At 38.8% G+C, this 21,525-nt stretch overlaps 2 protein-coding genes across 2 annotated transcripts in view; one reads left to right on the top strand and one right to left on the bottom strand.

Annotated features, from left to right (window-relative positions):
* The window catches only part of LOC127447624 (D-3-phosphoglycerate dehydrogenase-like), a 12,344-nt gene extending 2,390 nt beyond the window's left edge, over positions 1–9,954 (top strand). The window contains exons 2-12 of the mRNA XM_051709562.1: positions 1,494–1,645; positions 1,866–1,931; positions 3,728–3,782; positions 5,536–5,634; positions 5,737–5,869; positions 5,952–6,100; positions 6,231–6,383; positions 6,899–7,037; positions 7,238–7,365; positions 8,736–8,952; positions 9,456–9,954. Of these exons, the coding sequence (XP_051565522.1) occupies positions 1,494–1,645; positions 1,866–1,931; positions 3,728–3,782; positions 5,536–5,634; positions 5,737–5,869; positions 5,952–6,100; positions 6,231–6,383; positions 6,899–7,037; positions 7,238–7,365; positions 8,736–8,952; positions 9,456–9,610 (1,446 nt within the window). The 3' untranslated portion in view covers positions 9,611–9,954. The remainder of the gene's footprint in view (positions 1–1,493; positions 1,646–1,865; positions 1,932–3,727; positions 3,783–5,535; positions 5,635–5,736; positions 5,870–5,951; positions 6,101–6,230; positions 6,384–6,898; positions 7,038–7,237; positions 7,366–8,735; positions 8,953–9,455) is intronic.
* The window catches only part of LOC127447628 (C-X-C chemokine receptor type 1-like), a 154,227-nt gene that overhangs the window by 75,559 nt on the left and 57,143 nt on the right, over positions 1–21,525 (bottom strand). The window lies entirely within an intron of this gene.

The raw sequence follows: 21,525 nt of genomic DNA, 5'->3' as shown, positions 1-21,525 counted from the left end.
TCCCAAACCATGCCCTTATTGAAAACTACCGGCAGGCTTATCTTACTGTTGGCCGGCATTGGATCCATTCACAATCTTTCTGGAGTCTGAACTAATCACATGTGACTGCATGATTGAGGGTTTAGTCATGACTGTGGTGCGTGGTTTGGGGGGAAATAATCACGCTTTATATTCACTTTTTTATATATAATATATATATTTATTTATTTTATTTTTTTTACTTGGATAATCAAGTGTTCTAAATCGAAGTGAGGGCATGCAAAAAAAATTACAAAATCCTTTATCTGGTGATTTGTAGGCTATAAAATCTTAATTTGGTGAATACTTAGGGTACGTTTACACAACAACGATGTACTAAAAACTGAAAAGTTTTTCCTTTGCGTTTTTGAAAAGTTTCGCGTACACACGACAACGTTGTCAAAAGATCCCCGTTCACACGGATCTGCGAAAATGACTAAAAACGCTGTATTATGCATGCCAGGCCAGTAGTTGGCGATGTCACTTTGTAAAGAAACACTACGCGCCTGCGCACATGAGCATTCTTCCACAGAGCGGTGAATACAAACTATGAAGATGGTGAAAGCATTGAGCAATTTTGTCTGGACGGACGATGAGGTTGCTTTATTACTACGTGACCCTGGACTATAAAGCACGCCACCTTTTTAAGGACTCCAACTAGTGATCTCATGTTGGTCTGTTCGCCCTGGAGGTAAGGACGAAGTTCTCGAAGTTCATGCCTATAGACTGAACACGTAATACGCGTATGCATGACGTCATCGTTTTCACAAATTTGCGTTTTTGTATGTCTACACGGAGACGATAACGGCATTGTTTTAAAAAAACGTGCACTTTGAAACCCGTTTTCAAAAGTTTGCGTTTTCAGGCCCCAAAACACCTTTGTCGTGTAAACGAACAGCCAAAACGAATAAAAAGTTTTCCGTTTTTAGTTGAAAACGTTGTCTTGTAAACGGCCCCTTAAATATATCAGTTATCGGCCTGTTCCACCACCTTAGTTACTGGTATTGTCAAAATCCACCATCGCTCGACCTATATTACAGAACAAGGTGGCCGATATTTTTCATTTACATTTATCCATTTGGCAGACTCTTTTATCCAAAGCAACATGCTCTGCCAGTTGAGCTACAGGAACCAACAGTAAATCCGATGTACAAAACATTTCTAAAGTGAAACAAGCACTTATTTTATGCAATTAAGGCTATTTACTCAAATTTTGCATTAACTTGAAAAGAAAAAACCTTGAAAACAGAAAGTGTTGACTATCCATTGACAAGTTTTTTGGTAGATTTTGGAACTGACACTGGGTTAACACTTCTGTTAATCACTAGCACTGAATACATGATGATAATGCATTCTGATTTGTCACTTTGATCTATTTGCTTAGAAGATTTTGAGATTAAGTTACTCTGTTGTAAATGTGAGCCTTGTTTTATATGGCATTTTTGTTCACATGTCTTTAAACCTTTCTTCCCAAGAATTATGACGGTTTAGTTGTCCGATCAGCAACCAAAGTTACAGCTGACGTCATCAGCGCTGGCAGTAACTTGAAGATCATTGGACGGGCCGGAACAGGAGTTGACAACGTGGATGTGGATGCAGCAACCAAGAGAGGCGTCATTGTCATGAAGTAATGAAGCATGTTAAATCTTGCTCCTGACCTCTTTTCTGTCTGTTCTGGCAGATATGAGGCAGATTGCTTTAGAGTTCAACTTGTGCACTCATATTGCCTCGATCCTTAAAATATTTCTAGAAAAGAAAAAGCAAAGTTTTCTGAAAGATGTTTATTTGCTTGAATTCTGGAACATTTGAAATTCTCAGATGTCTTAATTGAGCTTGTCTTTTTTTAGCACTCCGAGTGGAAACACAATCAGTGCTGCTGAACTCACCTGTGCTCTTTTGATGAGCTTGTCAAGGTAAACTATAAAAAAATCATATCATAAACATGCAAAATTACTTATTTATTGGCCCAATCTGCAGACTGTTTTCTGCAATGATTTTGAGGGAAAGATTCTGTGTGGGCCTGATCATTAATATAGAACTTTCATCTGGGATTAAATAAACCTATGTACTAATTTATATACTGTGCATCCGGAAAGTATTCACAGCGCTTCGTTTTTTCCACATTTTGTTATGTTACAGCCTTATTCCAAAATGGATTAAATTAATTATTTTCCTCAAAATTCTACAAACAGTACCCCATGATGACAATGCAAATTTATTAAAAATAAAAAACGAAAACGAAAAAGAAAAATCACATGTACATAAGTATTCACAGCCTTTGCTCAGTACTTTGTTGAAGCACCTTTGGCACCAATTACAGCCTCAAGTCTTTTTGAGTATGATGCTACAAGCTTGGCACACCTATTTTTGGGCAGTTTCTCCCATTCTTCTTTGCAGGACCTCTCAAGCTCCATCAGGTTGGATGGGGAGCGTCGGTGCACAGCCATATTCAGATCTCTCCAGAGATGTTCAATCGGGTTCAAGTCTGGGCTCTGGCTGGGCCACTCAAGGATATTCACGGAGTTGTCCCGTAGCCACTCCTTTGTTATCTTGCTGTGTGCTTAGGGTCGTTGTCCTGTTGGAAGATGAACCTTTGCCCCAGTCTGAGGTCCAGAGTGCTCTGGAGCAGGTTTTCATCAAGGATGTCTCTGTACATTGCTGCATTCATCTTTCCCTCGATCCTGACTAGTCTCCCAGTTCCTGCCGCTGAAAAAAATCCCAACAGCATGATGCTGCCACCACCATGCTTCACTGTAGGGATGGTATTGGCTAGGTGATGAGTGGTGCCTGGTTTCCTCCAGGCATGATGCTTGCCATTCAGGCCAAAGAGTTCAATCTTTGTTTCTCATGGTCTGAGAGTCCTTCAGGTGCCTCTTGGCAAACTCCAGGCGGGCTGTCATGTGCCTTTTACTGAGGAGTGGCTTCCGTCTGGCCACTCTACCATACAGGCCTGATTGGCGGAGTGCTGCAGAGATGGTTGTTCTTCTGGAAGGTTCTCCTCTCTCCACAGAGAACGCTGGAGCTCTGTCAGAGTGACCATCGGGTTCTTGGTCACCTCCCTGACCAAGGCCCTTCTCCCCCGATCGCTCAGTTTGGCCAGGCGGCCAGCTCTAGGGAGAGTCCTGGTGGTTCCAAACTTCTTCCATTTACGGATGATGGAGGCCACTGTGCTCATTGGGACCTTCAGTGCTGCAGAAATTTTTCTGTACCCTTCCCCAGATCTGTGCCTCGATACAATCCTGTCTCGGAGGTCTACAGACAATTCCTTGGACTTCATGGCTTGGTTTGTGCTCTGACATGCACTGTTAACTGTGGGACCTTATATAGACAGGTGTGGGCCTTTCCAAATCATGTCCAATCAACTGAATTTACCACAGGTGGACTCCAAGTTGTAGAAACATCTCAAGGATGATCAGTGGAAACAGGATGCACCTGAGCTCAATTTTGAGTGTCATGGCAAAGGCTGTGAATACTTATGTACATGTGATTTTTTTTTTTGTTGTTTTTTTTTTATAATAAATTTGCAAAGAATTTTGAGGAAAATAATGAATTTAATCCATTTTGGAATAAGGCTGTAACATAACAAAATGTGGAAAAAGTGAAGTGCTGTGAATACTTTCCGGATGCACTGTATGTTCTATTTATTGTTATTTTGATGTGCTGTTCCTAATAAATACTTTCTTAAATTAGAATTTCTGTATTTCTTAAGACATATTCCTCAAGCTTTCATGTCAATGAAGGATGGAAAATGGGATCGTAAAAAGGTACAGTATATGCACAATTGTTTCTTTGTGTGCGCGTAGATGTTGGCAGTAGATTGTTACATTGCACAGACAATAACAGATGGATTATGTTCAGAATGGAATGCTAGCATACTAACTGAATACTATGTAGTGTATACTACATACTGTTTTTTTTTTTTTTTTTTTTTTTTTAAATAGTATGCAATACAATGCATTATGCAACGATTTCAAGTAGTAGTATGCTACATTGTTGTCACATGACTCATGTTGCTCGTTTGATTCATTGAGAGGTGTCCAGTTATCATCTTGGACATTTTATTGGTATTCCACTTTCCCTTACGAAAACTGAGAGTTCATGGCAAATTTGATACAAACTTGCCGCAATTTCACCACTGATAATTTTCACATGCAAATGAGCTTTGCAGCAAACTTGCGGCAAATTGTCCATTGTTGCCAAAGGTTTCCCGGAGGTTCACCACTACCACTACCACTACTTCTGGCAAACATTTGCAGTGAATCAAAAGCTCATTTGCATGTGAAAATAACAAGTGGCTAGTTTAGCTTTTTGTAAGGGTTTGTAGGAAAAATTTTCTTTTTGGTAGTCCGATCTACAGAGCCTTTTAGAGGACAGGGAAGGAATTTATTTTCTGAAATATTTTTGTATTCCCTCAATAATTACAATAATTATTGTTAAGTAACAATAATTTACCATGGTTTTACTTTAGTAATTTTGTAGTAATCGTGACATTCTACAGTAAAATGGTAAATTATTGGGTTTTACTAAAAATACCATGGTTAATGGCTACTGTAGTTAAACCATGGTTAATTTCCGTAAGGGTTAAGTAACCATATTTTAACCAAGATATTCGTGGTAAAAATGTATTAATAAAAATCTAAATTACAGTATAGAAATAAAAATCATAGTCATCTTGCTAAAAAAAAACATGGCTAGTTTTACTATAGTAACATGATAGTTAATTTGTGGTACATGTAAAATGGTTTTTAAAATTGTTCTTGCCACAAAAAAATTAATAAAAATAAAATAAAATATGGTTACTGCAGGTTTACTATAGTAAAACCATGGTAAATTGTGGTTACTATGGTTTTACGACAAATACCATGATAAAACTATGGTTACTGTTGGTAAACCATGGTTAATTTTTATAAGGGTTAACCATAGTTTTTACTACAGTAATCATTGTTGAACTTTGGTATTTGAAATATAATCATTACCACAAAATATACCATAGTTTTACTACGCAACCATATTTTAACAACCATTATATTAACAATACAGGAAAACCAAAACTATGGTAATAAAATCATAATCATCCTGTCAAAAAACACTTAATTTTACTATAGTAACACCATAGTTAATTTGTGGTACATGTAACATGGTTTTTTTTTCTTGCCACAAAGAAAAAAAAAGAAAAATAAAAAATTGCATGGTTATTGCAGGTTTACTATAGTAAAACTATGGTAGATTTTGTGGTTACTGTGGTTTTATTACAAATGCCATAGTTCAACAATGGCTACTGTAGTAAAACCATTGTTAAGTTATTGCAAGAAAACACTAAACTGTTTCAGAAAATAAATTCCTGCCGTACTAATCAAATGAGTCAAGAATGAAGTGAGTTTTATGGTATGCTATTCCAGACATATTTCCCCTGTCTGTGTTAACTCAGTCATCACTAACGGATTGTGATCGCAGAATGTGTAGCATCACATGGGCATTTGTGGGAGTTTGATGAGTGTTTTGCTAATGATTTTACAGTTCATGGGTGCGGAGCTGTATGGCAAAGTTCTTGGAATTGTTGGGCTTGGAAGAATCGGCAAAGAGGTAGCGACAAGAATGCAGTCCTTTGGTATGAAGGTAAGACAGTTGTATCCTTAAACTTAAAATGAACCCCTAGTAATGATTTGTAGAAGAATGTTAGCATTGTAGTAAGTTTGTGGGTTTTTTCATCCTTAATAGACCATTGGTTATGACCCCATTACCCCTCTGGAAGTTTCTGCAAGCTGGGGAGTGGATCAGATGTCTCTGGAGCAACTGTGGCCACAGTGTGATTATATCACAGTCCACACTCCACTCATGCCCTCCACGACAGGTACACATCACCCAACCAGAACCGGTTTCTTTTGACAAGTTGCCCCAGAGTATTATCAAACATTTGGTGGTGTGCTACAAAGGTCTCCTCAACGATGCCACATTTGCGAAGTGTAAGAGAGGTGTGAAGGTGGTGAACTGTGCTCGCGGCGGCATCATCGATGAAGGCGCTCTCCTGCGAGCTCTGGAGTCAGGTCAGTGTGGAGGAGCAGGGCTGGATGTGTTCGTGGAGGTGAGTACTTGCCAGCAACCCAGACTGAGAACTATCTTCTTCCTGTGGATAGATAGCATTACATACAATAACAAAGACATTCTTGAGAAATTATAAAGCGATCTTTTTTTTTTTTTTTGGGTGGGATCAGGAGCCTCCAAAGGATCTGGCTCTTGTAAATCACCCTAACGTCATCAGCTGTCCTCATCTGGGAGCGAGCACTAAAGAAGCACAGGCTCGATGTGGGAAGGATATCGCTATGCAGATTGTGGACATGGCCAGTGGCAAAGCTTTAGTTGGAGCTGTGAGTTCTTTTTAGTCTTGAAATAATGTTTTACAGTGCTAGAATTTGTTTTTTTTTTATTAAGGGGCAGTATTTGCCCCCTGAAATTGATTTTAAAGGGCATTTTGTATATTTTAGGGGATTATCATTCATAACGAGGGAATTGTTTTTTTTTTTTTTGCCATTTTAGGTGGCATTTTTGCCCCAAGCCCCCCTTGATTCAAATAAAGTACTATCCTATCCTAACCTAATCTACGTAAACAGCCGAATATTACTCAGTATATCTCAATCCCCTGTAATTGGACGCTTTCAGTTGCTCAATAAATGTATCATTTTTTTGCATGATGCTACTTCTAGGTGTCAGTAAACATAAACAGAACTTTTACTGAGAGTACCTTAATTTGTGATCCTGTTTTAGTAAAGAAAGAGTAAGGGGCCAATTTCTTAAACACTGGTCATGCCTTTATTTATTAATCTGTATGATTTTACCTGTCTTGAATTGTTGTTTAAATCTTTCCTTTTTTTTTTTTTTTCAGGTGAATGCTCAGGTGTTGGCCAGTACATTCTCTCCTGACTCTCATCAGTGGATCAGGTTGGGAGAGTTGATGGGCCGAGTGTTAAAGGCCTGCACTGCTTCTAAACAACCCTACAGTCAGGTCCAGGTCACATCACTTGGTAGGGAAATTAAATATCCTTTACTCACCCTCATGTCTTTCCAAAACTGTATGACTTTCTTCCTTGCAACACCAAAATAATTTTCATCTTTCATGTTGTGGTGAAAAAGAGCATCTGTCTTGGAATTATATTTTGCACAATATGCTATTGTTATTGATTCTTTCTTCTGAGTTTGCATGGTAATATTTTTTTTTATTCAGGGGAGTGTTTGAAGAAGTCCACTGGGTTTTTGAGCTCTTCAGCTGTAGTTGGACTGCTAACTGAAAATACTCAATATGAACCCAACTTGGTGAATGCGCTGCCTCTAGCTGCAGAGACAGGAATTACTGTAAGACTACCTCACAAAACCTCTCAATACCTGTACTGTCGCTGAATTCCCTGTACCACTTACAACAAATGTATATCTCAATTTTTTCAGCCTTTGGCAATATTCAATATATATCGTTATATTTATGTATTTGCTCTGAAATACCTTAATAGTATAAAAAAAATGGCCATTGTAGCCAAATAAATTCAAAATGTTCAATACAAGAAGTAAAATACAGTAAAAATCTATTTAGACGTGTTTTCTACACTGTTTTTCACTAAATGAACATAAGAACAAATCAAATTTAATATACAGGGTTCCCACGGTCATGAAAAACCTAAAAATATTAGGGAACTTTAAAATTTTAATTTCGGAAAAATCATGGAAATTTCTACAGAAAATATAAATGTTTCTAGTTTTCCTCTGCCTAATCTCATAAGTAAATCAAACATTTTTAAAACATTATTCCCAACAGTTTGTAAGCCACAGGACAATGAGGGATTGAGAACTTAATATAAGGACACACTTTCAGAAGCTTAAAGGGATAGTTCATCCAGAAATGAAAATTCTCTCAATTTACTCACCTTCATGCCATCCCAGATGTGTATGACTTTCTTTCTCCTGCTGAACAGCAGCTCTGTAGGACCGTGCAGTACAAGTGCATGGTGACCAGAACTTTGAAGGTCCAAAAGCACATAAATGCAGCATGAAAGTAATCCATACGACTCCAGTGGTTTAATCCATGTTTTATGAAGCGATACGATAGGTGTGTGTGAGAAACCGATCAATATTTAAGACATTTTTTACTATAAATCTCCACTTTAACATTCTTCTTCTTTTTGTTTTTGGCAATTCGCATTCTTTATACATATCGCCACCTACTGAGCAGGAAGGAAAATGTATAGTAAAAAAAAAAAAAAAAAGGACTTAAATATTGATCTGTTTCTCACCCACACCTATCATATCACTTCTGAAGATATAGATTTAACCACTGGAGTCTTATTGGCGTTTTTTATGCTGTCTTTTGTGCTTTTTGGACCTGGAAAGTTCTGGTCACCATTCACTTGCAATGTATGAACCTACAGAGCTGAAATATTCTTCTAAAAATCTTTGTTTGTGTTCAGGAGAAGAAAGAAAGTCATACATATCTGAGATGGCTTGAGGGTGAGTAAATTATGAGAATTTTAATTTTTGGGTGAACTATCCCTTTAATGGCCAAATTAAAAGTGCAGCTTTTATATCAGCAGAAAAATAATCATGAATATATTGTGAATATTTGAATCTGAAGGATGTCTTACACCTAAAGTTTCATATTTATGAACATTTCTGAAGGTTAATTTTCAAAGCAGCTCTCTTGGACTCTAATCTGTCTTTGTGTCTCAAACCACCAGGTGAAGACAGATCACAAGCAGTCACATGAGCGTGAGGCCTGTGTGGTGGAGGTTTTCATGAATGGGAGTAGCTATAAGGCTGTTGGCTCCATGCAGGCTGGAGTTCCAGTGCTTCTGGAGCTGAATGGAAGTGTGTTTCGACAGCCTGTTCCTCTCACTGGACACCTGCTCTTCTTCAAGGCTGCTGCCTCCACTGAACTCCTGCTCTCGGTCACTGGTAAAGACTGATGCACGTTCTAGACAGATAGCCTTCTTTACTTGTTTAATGGGAATATCTGAGATTACTGTCTGTTCTGTGCCATTTATTTTCAGTTAAAACAGACAGTATTAGAATAGAAACATATCTTTTTAGGTAAGGTGTTTCCAAGAAATGAGAAATCCAGAGTGTAAAGTTAGACTTAAAGGAATAGTTCACCCAAAAATGAAAATTCTCATCATTTACTCACCCTCATGTCATCCTACATGTGTATGACTTACTTTCTTCTGCTGAACACAAATGAAGATTTTTAGAACATTGATAAATATACCACAGCTGCTGGTCACAAGTCTTCTGGTTGGCCAAACAATAATGTCCCACCGTCCGATTATTTTTGTACAGCTATTTTACGCCTATTTCAGTGATATCTGTCAGGTAGTAAGGGACATTTTCTAACATTCTCAAAATCGCTTGCAGCTCTTTTACTGATTCTTTTATTTTTGTATTCTTTTTATCCACTTTAGGAGTTTTGGCTTCTGCAGGTGTGGAAATGGAGTCCTTCAGTACCTCTACTGCCAGCAGTGGTGACCACTGGAACAGCATGGGAATATCCTCGCTGCTTGGGGACATTGGTGCCATGAAGTCCTTGGTGAAAGAAGCTGCACAGCTTACTGTCTGAATATCTGGGAATGATCCTGTTGGGAACCACTTATCATTCCAGCATCTAAAGCTCTATAACCTGCCTGAGTTTTATTGTTTACTGTTGCTCTTTCATACTTTGCCTACAATAACACTACAATACAATAAAAAAATTGAGTAAATTGTTTTTATTTGTTATTACTTATTTACTGAAACCACTTATTTGTAGTGCAAAAATGTGAATGTGTTGGATTAAAACTCAGATAACTACCAGTGCTTTGCAATCGAGTGTGTGTATTTTTTTTTTTTTTTTTTTCATTATTCTACAAATAGGGTACAATTGGTGTAACAAATGTGTTACAAATGTGAATCAATAAATATCTGCATCCAAATTTTACAAGGTGTAAATACATTTTTTTCTTAACCCATGAACAAAATGCATTAACTTTTTACTTTGTAATGGACACTTTATTGGGTTTTCTTGTTTTTCAAACTTCTTGCTATATTAGCAAGTGTGCTGTGATGCTTTTGATAAACAAAATCTATGGAAATGAAAGCTAGCATTTGAAATTTGGTCTCTCTATTTTGAAATATTAGTTAGCAATATATTTAAAAAGACTTGAAGTTGTGTCCCTAGGTAAAGCATCAACACCATCATATTTTACCTCTTTTAAATTAATAAAATATTCCATAAAAAACATCCTTTTTCATTTAGCGTCTGCTAGATAAAGTTTTGTGTTTGTCAGCAGAAGACAATCTTAAAATGTCAACCCTCTGTCTATGATTTTGTATAGCAAGCAAGAATTGATCATTGTGTATGTATGTATATATATATATTATATGGCAAGAAAAATTATGTGAACCCTTTGGAATTATCTGTTTTTTTTATTTTTATTAATTGGTCATAAAATATGATTTCATCTTCATCAAAGTCACAAGCATAAACAAACACAATGTGCTTAAGCTAACAACACAAATATTTATCTTTCAGGTCTTTATTAAACATTCACAGTGCTGTGGAAAAATTAAGTGAACCTAGGATTTAATAACTGGCTCCTTTGGCAGCAATAACCTCAACCAAGCATTTCCGGTAGATGCGTATTAAACTGCACAACATGGAATTTTGGACCATTCTTCCTTACAGAACTGCTTCAGCTCAGCCATATTCTTAGGATGTCTGGTGTGTACGGCTCTCTTGAGGTCATTCCGTAGCATCTCTATTGGGATAAGGTCTGAGCTCTGACTGAGTCACTCCAAGATGTGGATTTTCTTTTTTGGAAGCCATTCTGTAGTGGATTTACTTCTATGTTTAGGGTCATTGTCCTGCTGCATCACCAAACTTGTACTGAGCTTCAGCTGGCGCACAGCCACCCTGACATTATCCTGTAGGATATCTTGATAAACTTGGGAATTCATTTTTCCCTTGATGATATAAAGTGGACCAGGGCCCGAAGCAGCAAAGCAGCCCCAAATCACGATGCTCCCTCCACCATACTTCACTGTTGGGATGTTTTCATGTTGGTATGCAATGCCCATTTTACGCCATACATAATGCTGCGTGTTAAACCTTACTTTCATCAGTCCACAAAACATTTTCCCAGTAGCGTTGTGGAATGTCAAGGTGGTGTTTGGCAAACTTCAAAATGCCTGTTTAATTTTTTCAAGATAACTTTGTAACTCTTTCCAGCTTTATGCAAAGCAACAATTCTTGATCGTAGGTCTTCTGAGATCTTTTTTTGCGAGGCATGATCCACATCAGCAGACACTTCTTGTGAATAGCAAACTCAAAATGTTTGAGTGCTTTTTATAAATCAAAGTAGCTCTAACCCACACCTCCAATCTTGTTTCATTAACTGGATGCCATGTTTGCCAATACTTGACGTCATTAGCCAAGGGGTTCACATACTTTTTCCAACCTACACTGTGAATGTTTGAATGATGTATTCAGTATGCACAAGAGCAATACTATAATTTGTGTGCTATTTGTTCCAACAGATTGTAACTGTTCATTACTGAAACTTGATGAATATCAAACCAGATTTTAAGACAATTATGTTCAAAAATGCAGGTAATTCCAAAGTGTTCACATACTTTTTCTTGCAACTGTATGGACAAATATCAGCATTAAATTCTCTAACAGCACATAATAGTTTATGACCTTGAGCTAAAGGCTACTGTCAAACTAAACTGAAACCGTCAACCCTGTTACGATTCTTAATGCATAATTATGTCACAACATATATTATTGATTTAGCTTGAGATGGCACGATGCAAATTGTCAACACTTAAACACTTTATCTAAAAGAATATATCATACAAAAAATACTTCAAGGAATTTTTCAGGTTCAATACAAGTTAAGCTCAATCGACAGCATTTGTGGCATAATGTTGATTACCACAAAAATTATTTTGATTTGCCCCTTCTTTTATCAAAAACAATTAAATAATTTAAAAAAGTAAAAATCTGGGTAACAGTGAGGCACTTACAATGGAAGTGAATGGGCCAATCCGTAAACGTTAAAATGCTCACCGTTTCAAAAGTATAGCCACAAGATGTAAACAATATACATGTTAACATGATTTCAGTGTGATTAAATTGCTTACTAACCTTTTCTGTGTAAAGTTTTATCCAGTTTTTAAACTTTGTTGCCATGATGACGTAACGCTCCTGGTAAATGATGATTTAAATAACTTTACAGCTCAGATAAAATACGTTTTAACAGAAGAATTTATGTAAGTAGTTTTACAAAATTATAAACTTCAAATTTGTCACTTTTAACCCTCCAAAAATACTTCCTCACGTAACCTAGATTTGTCCTCCATTTTTTTTTTCTTTCTTTTCTTTTTAAGAAAAGGAGGGGCGAGTTTACCTTATTTTTGTGGTAATCAAAATTATGCCACAATGCTGCCGATTGAACTTAACTTAGGCTAGATTGGACCTGGAATATTCATAAAAAAAAAAAATTTTTTTTTTTAAAAAATCACTTTCATAACCGGGAAAAGACACTTGCGTCTAATGACCCTCACACTGTTTCTATGGTAGTACCCTGTGGACTTAATGGTAACTACATGCCAATAATTCACTGTTGTTAAGCTCTAAACAAATGCTATTGAGTCCAGAATGGATTCATTCTTGGTGTTCGGCTACCCTTGGTACTGTTCCACCTCCAGCCTTTATTATGCAACGGGTTTAAGCCTTATTAGGATTAGACTCAACACTGCCAACTGAAACGTAAAAAAATATTATTGTATCTCAGTAGATTTAAAATGTAACTCATTGCAAATGTATCTCAAAAGCGATCAGATTTTTGTCATTTAATCAAATGCATTGGGATGCTTGCAAAGCACCACCTTGGTTCACATACTGGTATTATCGTGGGTGGCGGGTGACAGCAGCCGTGAGTCTCTCCAGCTATATACCGATACCAAAATAGGAGCTTGACAGGGGCCACATGTCTGAACTGTCTGTGGAAAAGACACACTGGTGAGAATAAACTTCAATGCAATGCAGAAAAAAAAAACAAGCTGGGACAATCGATTATTGCAGGCCAAGTAAGCCTGTTTTTATAGACCGGGGCTAGTTGTCACAAAGTGTAGCATAAATCTTAGAACCTGAGGTTTTGAGTCAAAATTCCAAATACACAAATGCTTTTTTTTCTCTAGCAGTGGATTTATATGTTGATTTTAAAAACATCAAAACAGTCTTAAATTTGAATGTTTGTGTGTGTGTGTGTGTGTGTGTGTGTGTACATGTTTATACTACATTGTGGGGACATTTAGTAAAACCTGAGATCACCTACCTTGTGGGGCCCAGCCAGCGGTCCCTATGAGGGAAATGGCTTATTAAACATACTAAATGATGTTTTTTGGAAAATGTAAAAATGCAAAAAGGTTTCTGTAAGGGTTAGGTTTAAGGGTAGGGTTAGGGGATAGAAATTAACTCATAGAGACAGACTGCCCTCACTGCGAGGGCATGAGTCTCCAGACGCTCCGCTCAAGTATCGCCCTCCTTCTGAGGGACAATCCCGCCTCCCGTACCCTCCCACCTGCCTCCTCTGTGTTAGATCCCGAGGGTTAACACAAGGAGGCACGGTGGGGCCGTGAGGTCGAGTTGGATGAAATCGAGGAAGATCGGTGCCTGGGTAGCTAAGCGAGTATTGACGCTGACTACCACCCCTGGAGTTACGAGTTCGAATCCAGGGTGTGCTGAGTGAATCTAGCCAGGTCTCCTAAGCAACCAAATTGGCCTCCACATGCGGCGCCTCCGCGGTGTCCTGCACAACGAGCCACGTGATAAGATGCGTGGATTGACTGTCTCAGAAGCGGAGGCAACACCCGGATTGAGGTGAGTAACCGTGCCACCATGAGGACCTACTAAGTAGTGGGAATTGGGCATTCCAAATTGGGAGAAAAGGGGATTAAAAAAAAAAAAAAAGAAAATCGAGGAAGATCCCACGCTGGCGCAAGCCCCGCGATCCCCTCAATCTTCTGATGTAGTGTCCGCGCCAGTACAGCATACACATGATGAGCTCCGGCACTATATTGGCGCGCATGGCCTTATCACGTTGGCGGTTCTGACGATGGGTATGACGTCATGTTCCTCGCAGCATCAAATATGAGCGAGTGGTCCATGGAGGATGTCACTGTCCATTCCCCAAGTGAGGGTTGAGGAGTGTGCGCATGCCACTGATAAGAGCTGATTTGCATCCCCTCGTGGGTAGTTGAGGAGCTCGGTTTACAGTGGTCTCCTCCACATCTCGGCTGGATGAATGGTCCTGCAGTCCGGTCACCGATAAAAAAGACTGCATCACAAAAGGGCAGTGCCATTCTTCATGGAGATCCGGCTTGCGTGTTAACTCGCATCATTAAGGGTTGGCCTTAGAGTCAGAGGACCGTGGTTGAAAACCAGCCGTCGACTCAAGCTGATACGTGCCATGACATGAGTCATGGGTGTGATACGCAATTTTGTGGTTGCCTCAAGATGGTGCTGCGGGTCACAGAAAGTCACAAGTGACTCAGTCTGATGACTCACCATTCTATTTCAGATCAGCGCCTGCGGAGAACCCCACCCCTGCTGCTCTGGCTCCACCAAAAACAGCCGAGCCGTCGAATAGTTTCTGTGTTGTGTTCAAATAGAGAATGTTCTCATAAGAAACAGAAATGCACTTGCTGTGAGATGCTGCTCATCCTCGCTGGGTATGCCAGGATGATAGACAAATGTGTTTGTGTGTTTTTTAAAAAATAAAAAATAAAAAACAAAATGCTCTCATATTCAAGACACACAGATTCTTACGTTACTCATTCCTGCTGGGCAAGCCGTGATGGTAGACAAGTGTGTTACATTGTGTTGTGTTCACATAAACAATGTTATCACACAATAGAGAAAGTGCTGGTTGCATCTGCTGGCGCTGCACATGCTCGAAACACACGCACATTTACACGCTTTTCACTTCCCCTACTCACCGGAGTTCGCTGGGAGATTGCATGTGTGTTATTTCTGTGTGATGATTTTCACATAAACAATCTTCTCACACAATAGAGAAAGTGATTGTTGCGTCTGCTCGCGTTGCACCGGCTTGAGATGCACGCACATTTACACACCGTTTCCTTCCCCTCCTCACCAGAGTTCGTTGGGAGATTACATGTGTTAATTCTGTGTGATAATTTTCACATAAACAATCTTCTCACACAATAGAGGAACGTGCTTGCTCTTATTAGCTTGCCACTGTCTGGCTGCTCTAGCACCTTGGACAGCTCCAACCTTTTAACCGCATAATGCTGGGTCAGGTCTTCTGGCAAAAGGTGGTAATCACGAATGCATTCAGCGCAGGCTGAGGCGCACTGTGTGGCTGGCCCCCAGCCTTCGGCACCAAGCACTTCAGTCATCTGGAAATACTAACTGTCTCAGCCTTAAAGGCTTTGCATTCTGAGGTAGTGAATCACCACGTTCTGATTCGATCAGACAACATGACAGTGGTAGCTTACATAAATGCCATGCCATGCTGGGGTGAACGTCATTCTGCAAGCTACAGCGCTGTCCGTGAGACACCTCTATGCGCTAATGCGCACTGCCCATGGAGGGTGTGGGTGGTGATAGGTTCATCCGATGTTCAAGTCGATGTTCATAATGTTCCCTTTGGCTCCAGAATCCACCAATGCGGAGACTGTGTGACTGGTTGATCCATACTGCAGCCGGGCTGGGAGAAGTATGTATAATCCGAGGGCTTTGTCCAAGGGTGTTGCACTCGCCAGTAATACCCTGCCTACTGACGAGCAGTGTCTTTTACTGGACAGGAAGCGGAGAATTGACCAGACCGGGAACAATGAAAGCATAATCCTTGAATGAGGCATCGTTGTTTCTCCTTATGAGACATCTGAGTTCTCCCAACCTGCATGGGCTCTGTGGCAGGCCGTGATTCCAGTTACCTGGCCAAAACTGTGGACTGGGTAGGATGGCCTGCCACCCAGGTAGGTGGAGAGTGGCGACGGCATAGGGCCAGACACTGATCCACTTGGATGGCCAGGTCCACCAAATCATCGAAGCGTGGAGGCAGATCCAAGGGATAGATTTTGTCCTGTATGTCGTCAGAAAGCCTATGTAGAAACCGGTCCCACATGGTGTGATCCACCAATGCGAATGATCCACTCTTGTGCAGCCAGGGTGCGGAACTCGACAGCATAATCTATGACTTGCCGATCTCCCTGAGACAGTCCGGTTAAGACCCTCGCTGCCTCCCAACCGTGAGCCGAGCGATTGAACACTCGGCAGAGCTCCGTGGAGAAGGCGTGAAATGGAGTGCAACAAGGAGTGTGATAACGCAAGCCACCTTCATTGTCTCAGACAGGAAAGCAGAGGGCTGCAACATGAAGAACAAGGAACATTGTGAAATGAAAGTGCTGCAGGATCCCGCCTCACCTGAGAACAGGGTTGGAGGATGGATACGAGCCTCTGAGCATCCAGAAACATGGGGAACCGCCGGAGCCGGTGAGGGCGCTACCTGAGTGAGACCAGCATCGGGAGGTTGGCGGAGCTGTTGAACGACAGAGGTGAGCTCAGCGAGCTGTGACACCATCATCTCCAGAGCCCGGTTAGATGCGGAGATTTGATCCTGCTGACATCCCAGTAAAGTTCCCTGCTGAGACAGGGCAGAGCAAAGAATAGATTCCTCCGCTGGGTCCATACTGGCTAGATTGTTCTGTCAGAAAGTGAGAAAAAGAGACCCAAGAGCAGAGGAACAGTTCAAAGGATTTATTAACAATAAATTGTAACTTCAACTGGGCTGGCGAAGAGTGGAGAACCCGGCACCGGCTGCAGTAAGCAGGAGATAGGTGTTCGTTGATGCGTGTGTGCCATGGCCATGCAGTGAGCAGGTCCATGAAGAATCCTCCGTGAAGAGTTGTGGGTGCAGAGAACAAGCGCACAGAAGACTGGAAGGTAACAACACTTCCGACACACGGGCAGAGACGAGGAATCCTCCGTTGAAAAGTCGTGAGCGCAGAGAATAAGCGTACAGCAAATTTGAAGGTAACCACACTCCCGACATGCGGGAAGAGACGGACAACCAAACAGATAACCGAGACAGGACCAACTAGGCAGAGAGAATGAGGTAAGTTACTTCACACCAAACAACAATCTAGCCAAGATACTGACACAACGAAGGGATTAAGTAGGCAGTGAATCAGCGGAGAACCAGGTGCTGTTAGCACGCTAATTAGTGGCATGATCAGCATTCCCCTGGGAACAATCAGTGTTCCCACAGAAACACTGATCATGTATGCCGGCAGCACCTGAGACACATGAGGGAGAGAAATAACAAAACAAACAGAACAAACCGACGAACTCACTGGAACCGTGACAGATTGTAACATAAAGGTTGAACTTTGTTCTTAGGACAAGGATATTTTTCATAAATATATCAGGTTGAGTCCGATTTTATTTATTAATTACAATTAATGTTGGCCAAATGGTTTGATATTTTTGTATATAACCATTTATGATGTTTCATTGTGTTGTTTTGTGCTTCATAATTGTTTTACTGATTACAATTTGCTGAAAAGCCTATAATACACAATTAAATGGCAAGTTCCCATTGTAACAAATTACCCCATATAATCTTTTTATTTATGCATTTATTTATGCATTTTAATTAAAAACAAAATTCCATTGAATTGCGTAATCTTTAACAAAACGTTATTATTATTACAACTTGAATAAATGTAAGTTTTATTAATTTAATTTTGTTAAAGATTACACAACTCATTTTGATAGAATTTTGTTATGAAATTGAAATGCATAAATCTTAAAAGTAGGCTAAAAAAAATTGTTTAGCATGTTGACACAAAAAGTCTATGTTAAATCTTTTTTCATAGAAATGTTCAAAACTTTTAAAAATAAATCTACAGTACTCTAAAAAAAATTTTTGCACAAAATTGTGACAACTAGCCCTAGTCTCTCTAATCAAATTTACTCCATTCAGTTTTGTTGTGAATATCTTTATTTCACAGCCAATCACATTTTTCCATTGAGGAAGTTTTCCATTTGAAATTTTATTGTAAAATCTAAACAATTAATTTTGGTATTGACAGCACTGAGTTCTGGCTTTATTGTGTTTATCTGTAGAAATGTAAAATAGTACCATTATAATTGACTTTCAAAAAAAAATTATAATAAATCACAATTGCATAGGACTACATAACGGTACAGAAAAAAACATCAGGGCATTGTATTTTGGACACGCACCATGGTGCAAGTGTAATTTTATAATTGTAGTAACCACAGAGTATGCTGAAAAGTACATTTTAATGTTATACAATTTTGTTAAATGTACTTAACTTCATGACATAATATTGATTAAAGTGTTAAGAGCTCAGTTAATACAGTAACCTTCACTTTCATATCTGATGTACTGTACATAGTACTTAAAACTCAGTAAAATTTAAATGAACATTTAATAAGAACATTTCAAATTTTCAGCTCTCCTTGTAAACACGTTTAATCACATAGCACATGACATGTGAACGCTTTCCACTGGGAATCTTTTTGCATGCTATGTAGTCTATTAGACATTATTACCTTGTTTTAATGGCGATAGAAACAAGATCCAGAGCTGCGCACACAGACCTCATCAATTGGTGCACAAAACACGATGACAGTAACAATCAACAATGTTTTTGATCATGAACGGGTAATTTTAGGTAGAAAATGAACTTCAGACGTCACAAAACAAGAAGATACCAAACGTAACAACAAAATCAACAATAAAAACGGTGTAAATAAATGTGCAAACAGTGCAACTATGCAAGCTCCTTATTTATTCAATCCCAGTGCATGCTGGGAACGCCAGCTTCCAAAAGTTAAGTCAAATTTACTTATTTTATTCCCCTGTGAAATTTACTCAAATTAGCAAATAAATATGACAAGGTTTTTTCTTCAGGGCTGATAAAAGGTAATGCATTGTAAAGATAAAAAACAATGATAAATAATATTTACTTAAAAGCTAGAGCATTAATTTTTACATGTTTGAATTGAGTACAAATGTAGAATTTACTTACTATTTTCAAGTTCACACTTATTCAGTGTAGAAAGTACTTAATTGTTTCTACTATATTTGCTTCACCACACAACAAAAAAAAAAAAAAAAAAAAAGAATTTCAGTGTAGTGTTAAAAAAATGCCATTGCTTTGAGGGTTTCCATGGTAGGTGATATGTTATGGTAATACCATGGTTCTTTTTACAAAAACCATGGAATAATTACCAAGTCCATTTTGTTACGACACTTAAAACTCATTTGACCAACTTGTCTTTCCATCTGCAATGTCGGGAAAACATGGGGTGGGGTTCTATATGTCTTAGGTGGATACACAGGAGGTGCTCCAACACGAGAAACAGAATTCTATGACTCTTTGAAAAAGGCATGGTTTCCTGTGGCAGAGATGGTACAAGGTATGAGAAACTCTGAATTTGATTTATTTGCATTACAGCTGTTGGTGTTTTTACAAATCTTAAGTCTTTTTTAGCAGCCTTGTGTCTGGAAATCTTTTCCCTTCATTTATTTTCTCCATAGGGATTTAAAAAATCTTCAACAAGGTTACCTTGCTCACTGTTTAAAAAAGATTTATCAGTCCTATTTAAAGGATTAGTTCACCCTAAACGTGAGATATTAGGCAGAATGTCTGAGTTGCTTATCTCCATTCAAGGAAAGTACATGGTGATTTATGCTGCCAACTGTGGCAAGGTCCTAAAACAGCAAAAAAGCACCATAAAAATAGCCCATATGATAATCTTCCCCTCTGTCTGAGCTATCAAATCTTAGTCCTCTGTGTCACGATCAGTTATGTGACACGCCAAAACCAGTGCCACTGGTAGTGTCGTCAAACCTGGTGCAACAAATCCATAGTTGGCATTGTTTGATTGAAAAAACAAGCACAGGGGGGCCTGGGTAGCTCAGTGGTAAAAGACGCTAGCTACCACACCTGGAGTTCACTAGTTCAAATCCCAGGGCGTGCTGAGTGACTCCAGCCAGGTCTCCTAAGCAACCAAATTGGCCCGGTTGCTAGGGAGGGTAGAGTCACATGGGGTAACCTCCTCGTGGTCGCTATAATGTGGTTAGTTCCCCCCCCCAACAAGCACAAATAAGATTTGAGAGTCAAAGTGGAGAAGATTATCAGAATTAGAATTCGGTCTGTTTCACAAAACTGTCATATGGCTTCAGAAGACTTGGAATATAACGCATCAGTTATACAAACTATATTTATGGCACTTTAATTGTGCATTTTTGTCAGTAGACATGTAAGTCACCATCCACTTTCGTTGCATGGAAAAGAGTAGCTCGGACATTTGGCCTAACATCTCCTTTTTGTTTTTTGGTAAAAATGTGAAACAAAGAGGTGGTTGTAACGACATGAGGTTGAGTAAATAAATAAAGAAACGTACATTTTTTAATAAACTTTTCCTTTAGTGATTTGTAAAGCTGAATCAAACTTTTTCCTTATACTTTCAGAGTATGGCCTTTGCTCCGTCTCATTAAACAATAAACTCTGGTTGGCGGTCAGACCACCATCATAGACTGCTACAGCCCAGAGCTGGATGAATGGAGACAGATGTCTGTGATGAAGGATAGAAGAATGGAGTGTGGAGCTGCTGTAATAAATGGATGTATCTATGTAGCAGGTGGATATTCATACTCAAAGGGGACATACCTGCAGAGTATTGAGAGATATGACCCTGAAATAGACTGTTTGGGAGATAGTAGGCAACCTCCCATCACCTGCTCGCTCACACGGCTGCGTTTGTGTTCAGTCTGTGAAATACTTCAAAGGATTGTGAAAATTCTGTCATTGTTTATTCACTCTGATGTTGTTTCAAACCTGTATGATTGGTTGAGCAATTCTTTTAAATTCAATATGTGAAGTCACTGAAAATGTGCGAGAAACTATTTGTCTGTAACAGTGTCTGTGCTTAAAGGGCTATTACCAAATATGTTTTGCATAGCACAGTAGATTACAGCACTTCACTTTTCGCACAATCACTTTGCAAAGAATATACACCATAATATTCAGAGTCTTGCTAAACTGTATTGGTAACTGTACTGACTGTATTGATTCTTCTTCAACTGTATTGATATAAATGTATTCATATTTTAAAACACTGATATATTATTTAAAGTTATTTGACCATTTCTTTTTTTTTTTATCTTTAATAATACTTCAATCGGTATTATTTATATTTATATAGATTTTTATTTGTTAATCTGCTTACACTTTTGTTAACAAAATTCCATCAAATTGAAAAAAATTGAATTAATTAATATTACTTAAAATTAAAGATGACAGTTCAGTTTGATGGAATTTTGTTATGGAATTGAAATGCATAAATCTTAAAATTATTTCTTTTAGTGTAATACAGTTGTGAACCTGTGATTTTATGAAAACATCTCAATGGTCAGTAATATCTTT

The sequence above is a fragment of the Myxocyprinus asiaticus genome, chromosome 10 (genome assembly GCF_019703515.2).
Source record: "Myxocyprinus asiaticus isolate MX2 ecotype Aquarium Trade chromosome 10, UBuf_Myxa_2, whole genome shotgun sequence".
NCBI classification, from domain to species: domain Eukaryota; kingdom Metazoa; phylum Chordata; class Actinopteri; order Cypriniformes; family Catostomidae; genus Myxocyprinus; species Myxocyprinus asiaticus.
Note: the sequence above shows the minus strand (reverse complement) of the source record. Positions and strands in the feature narration are given on the sequence as shown.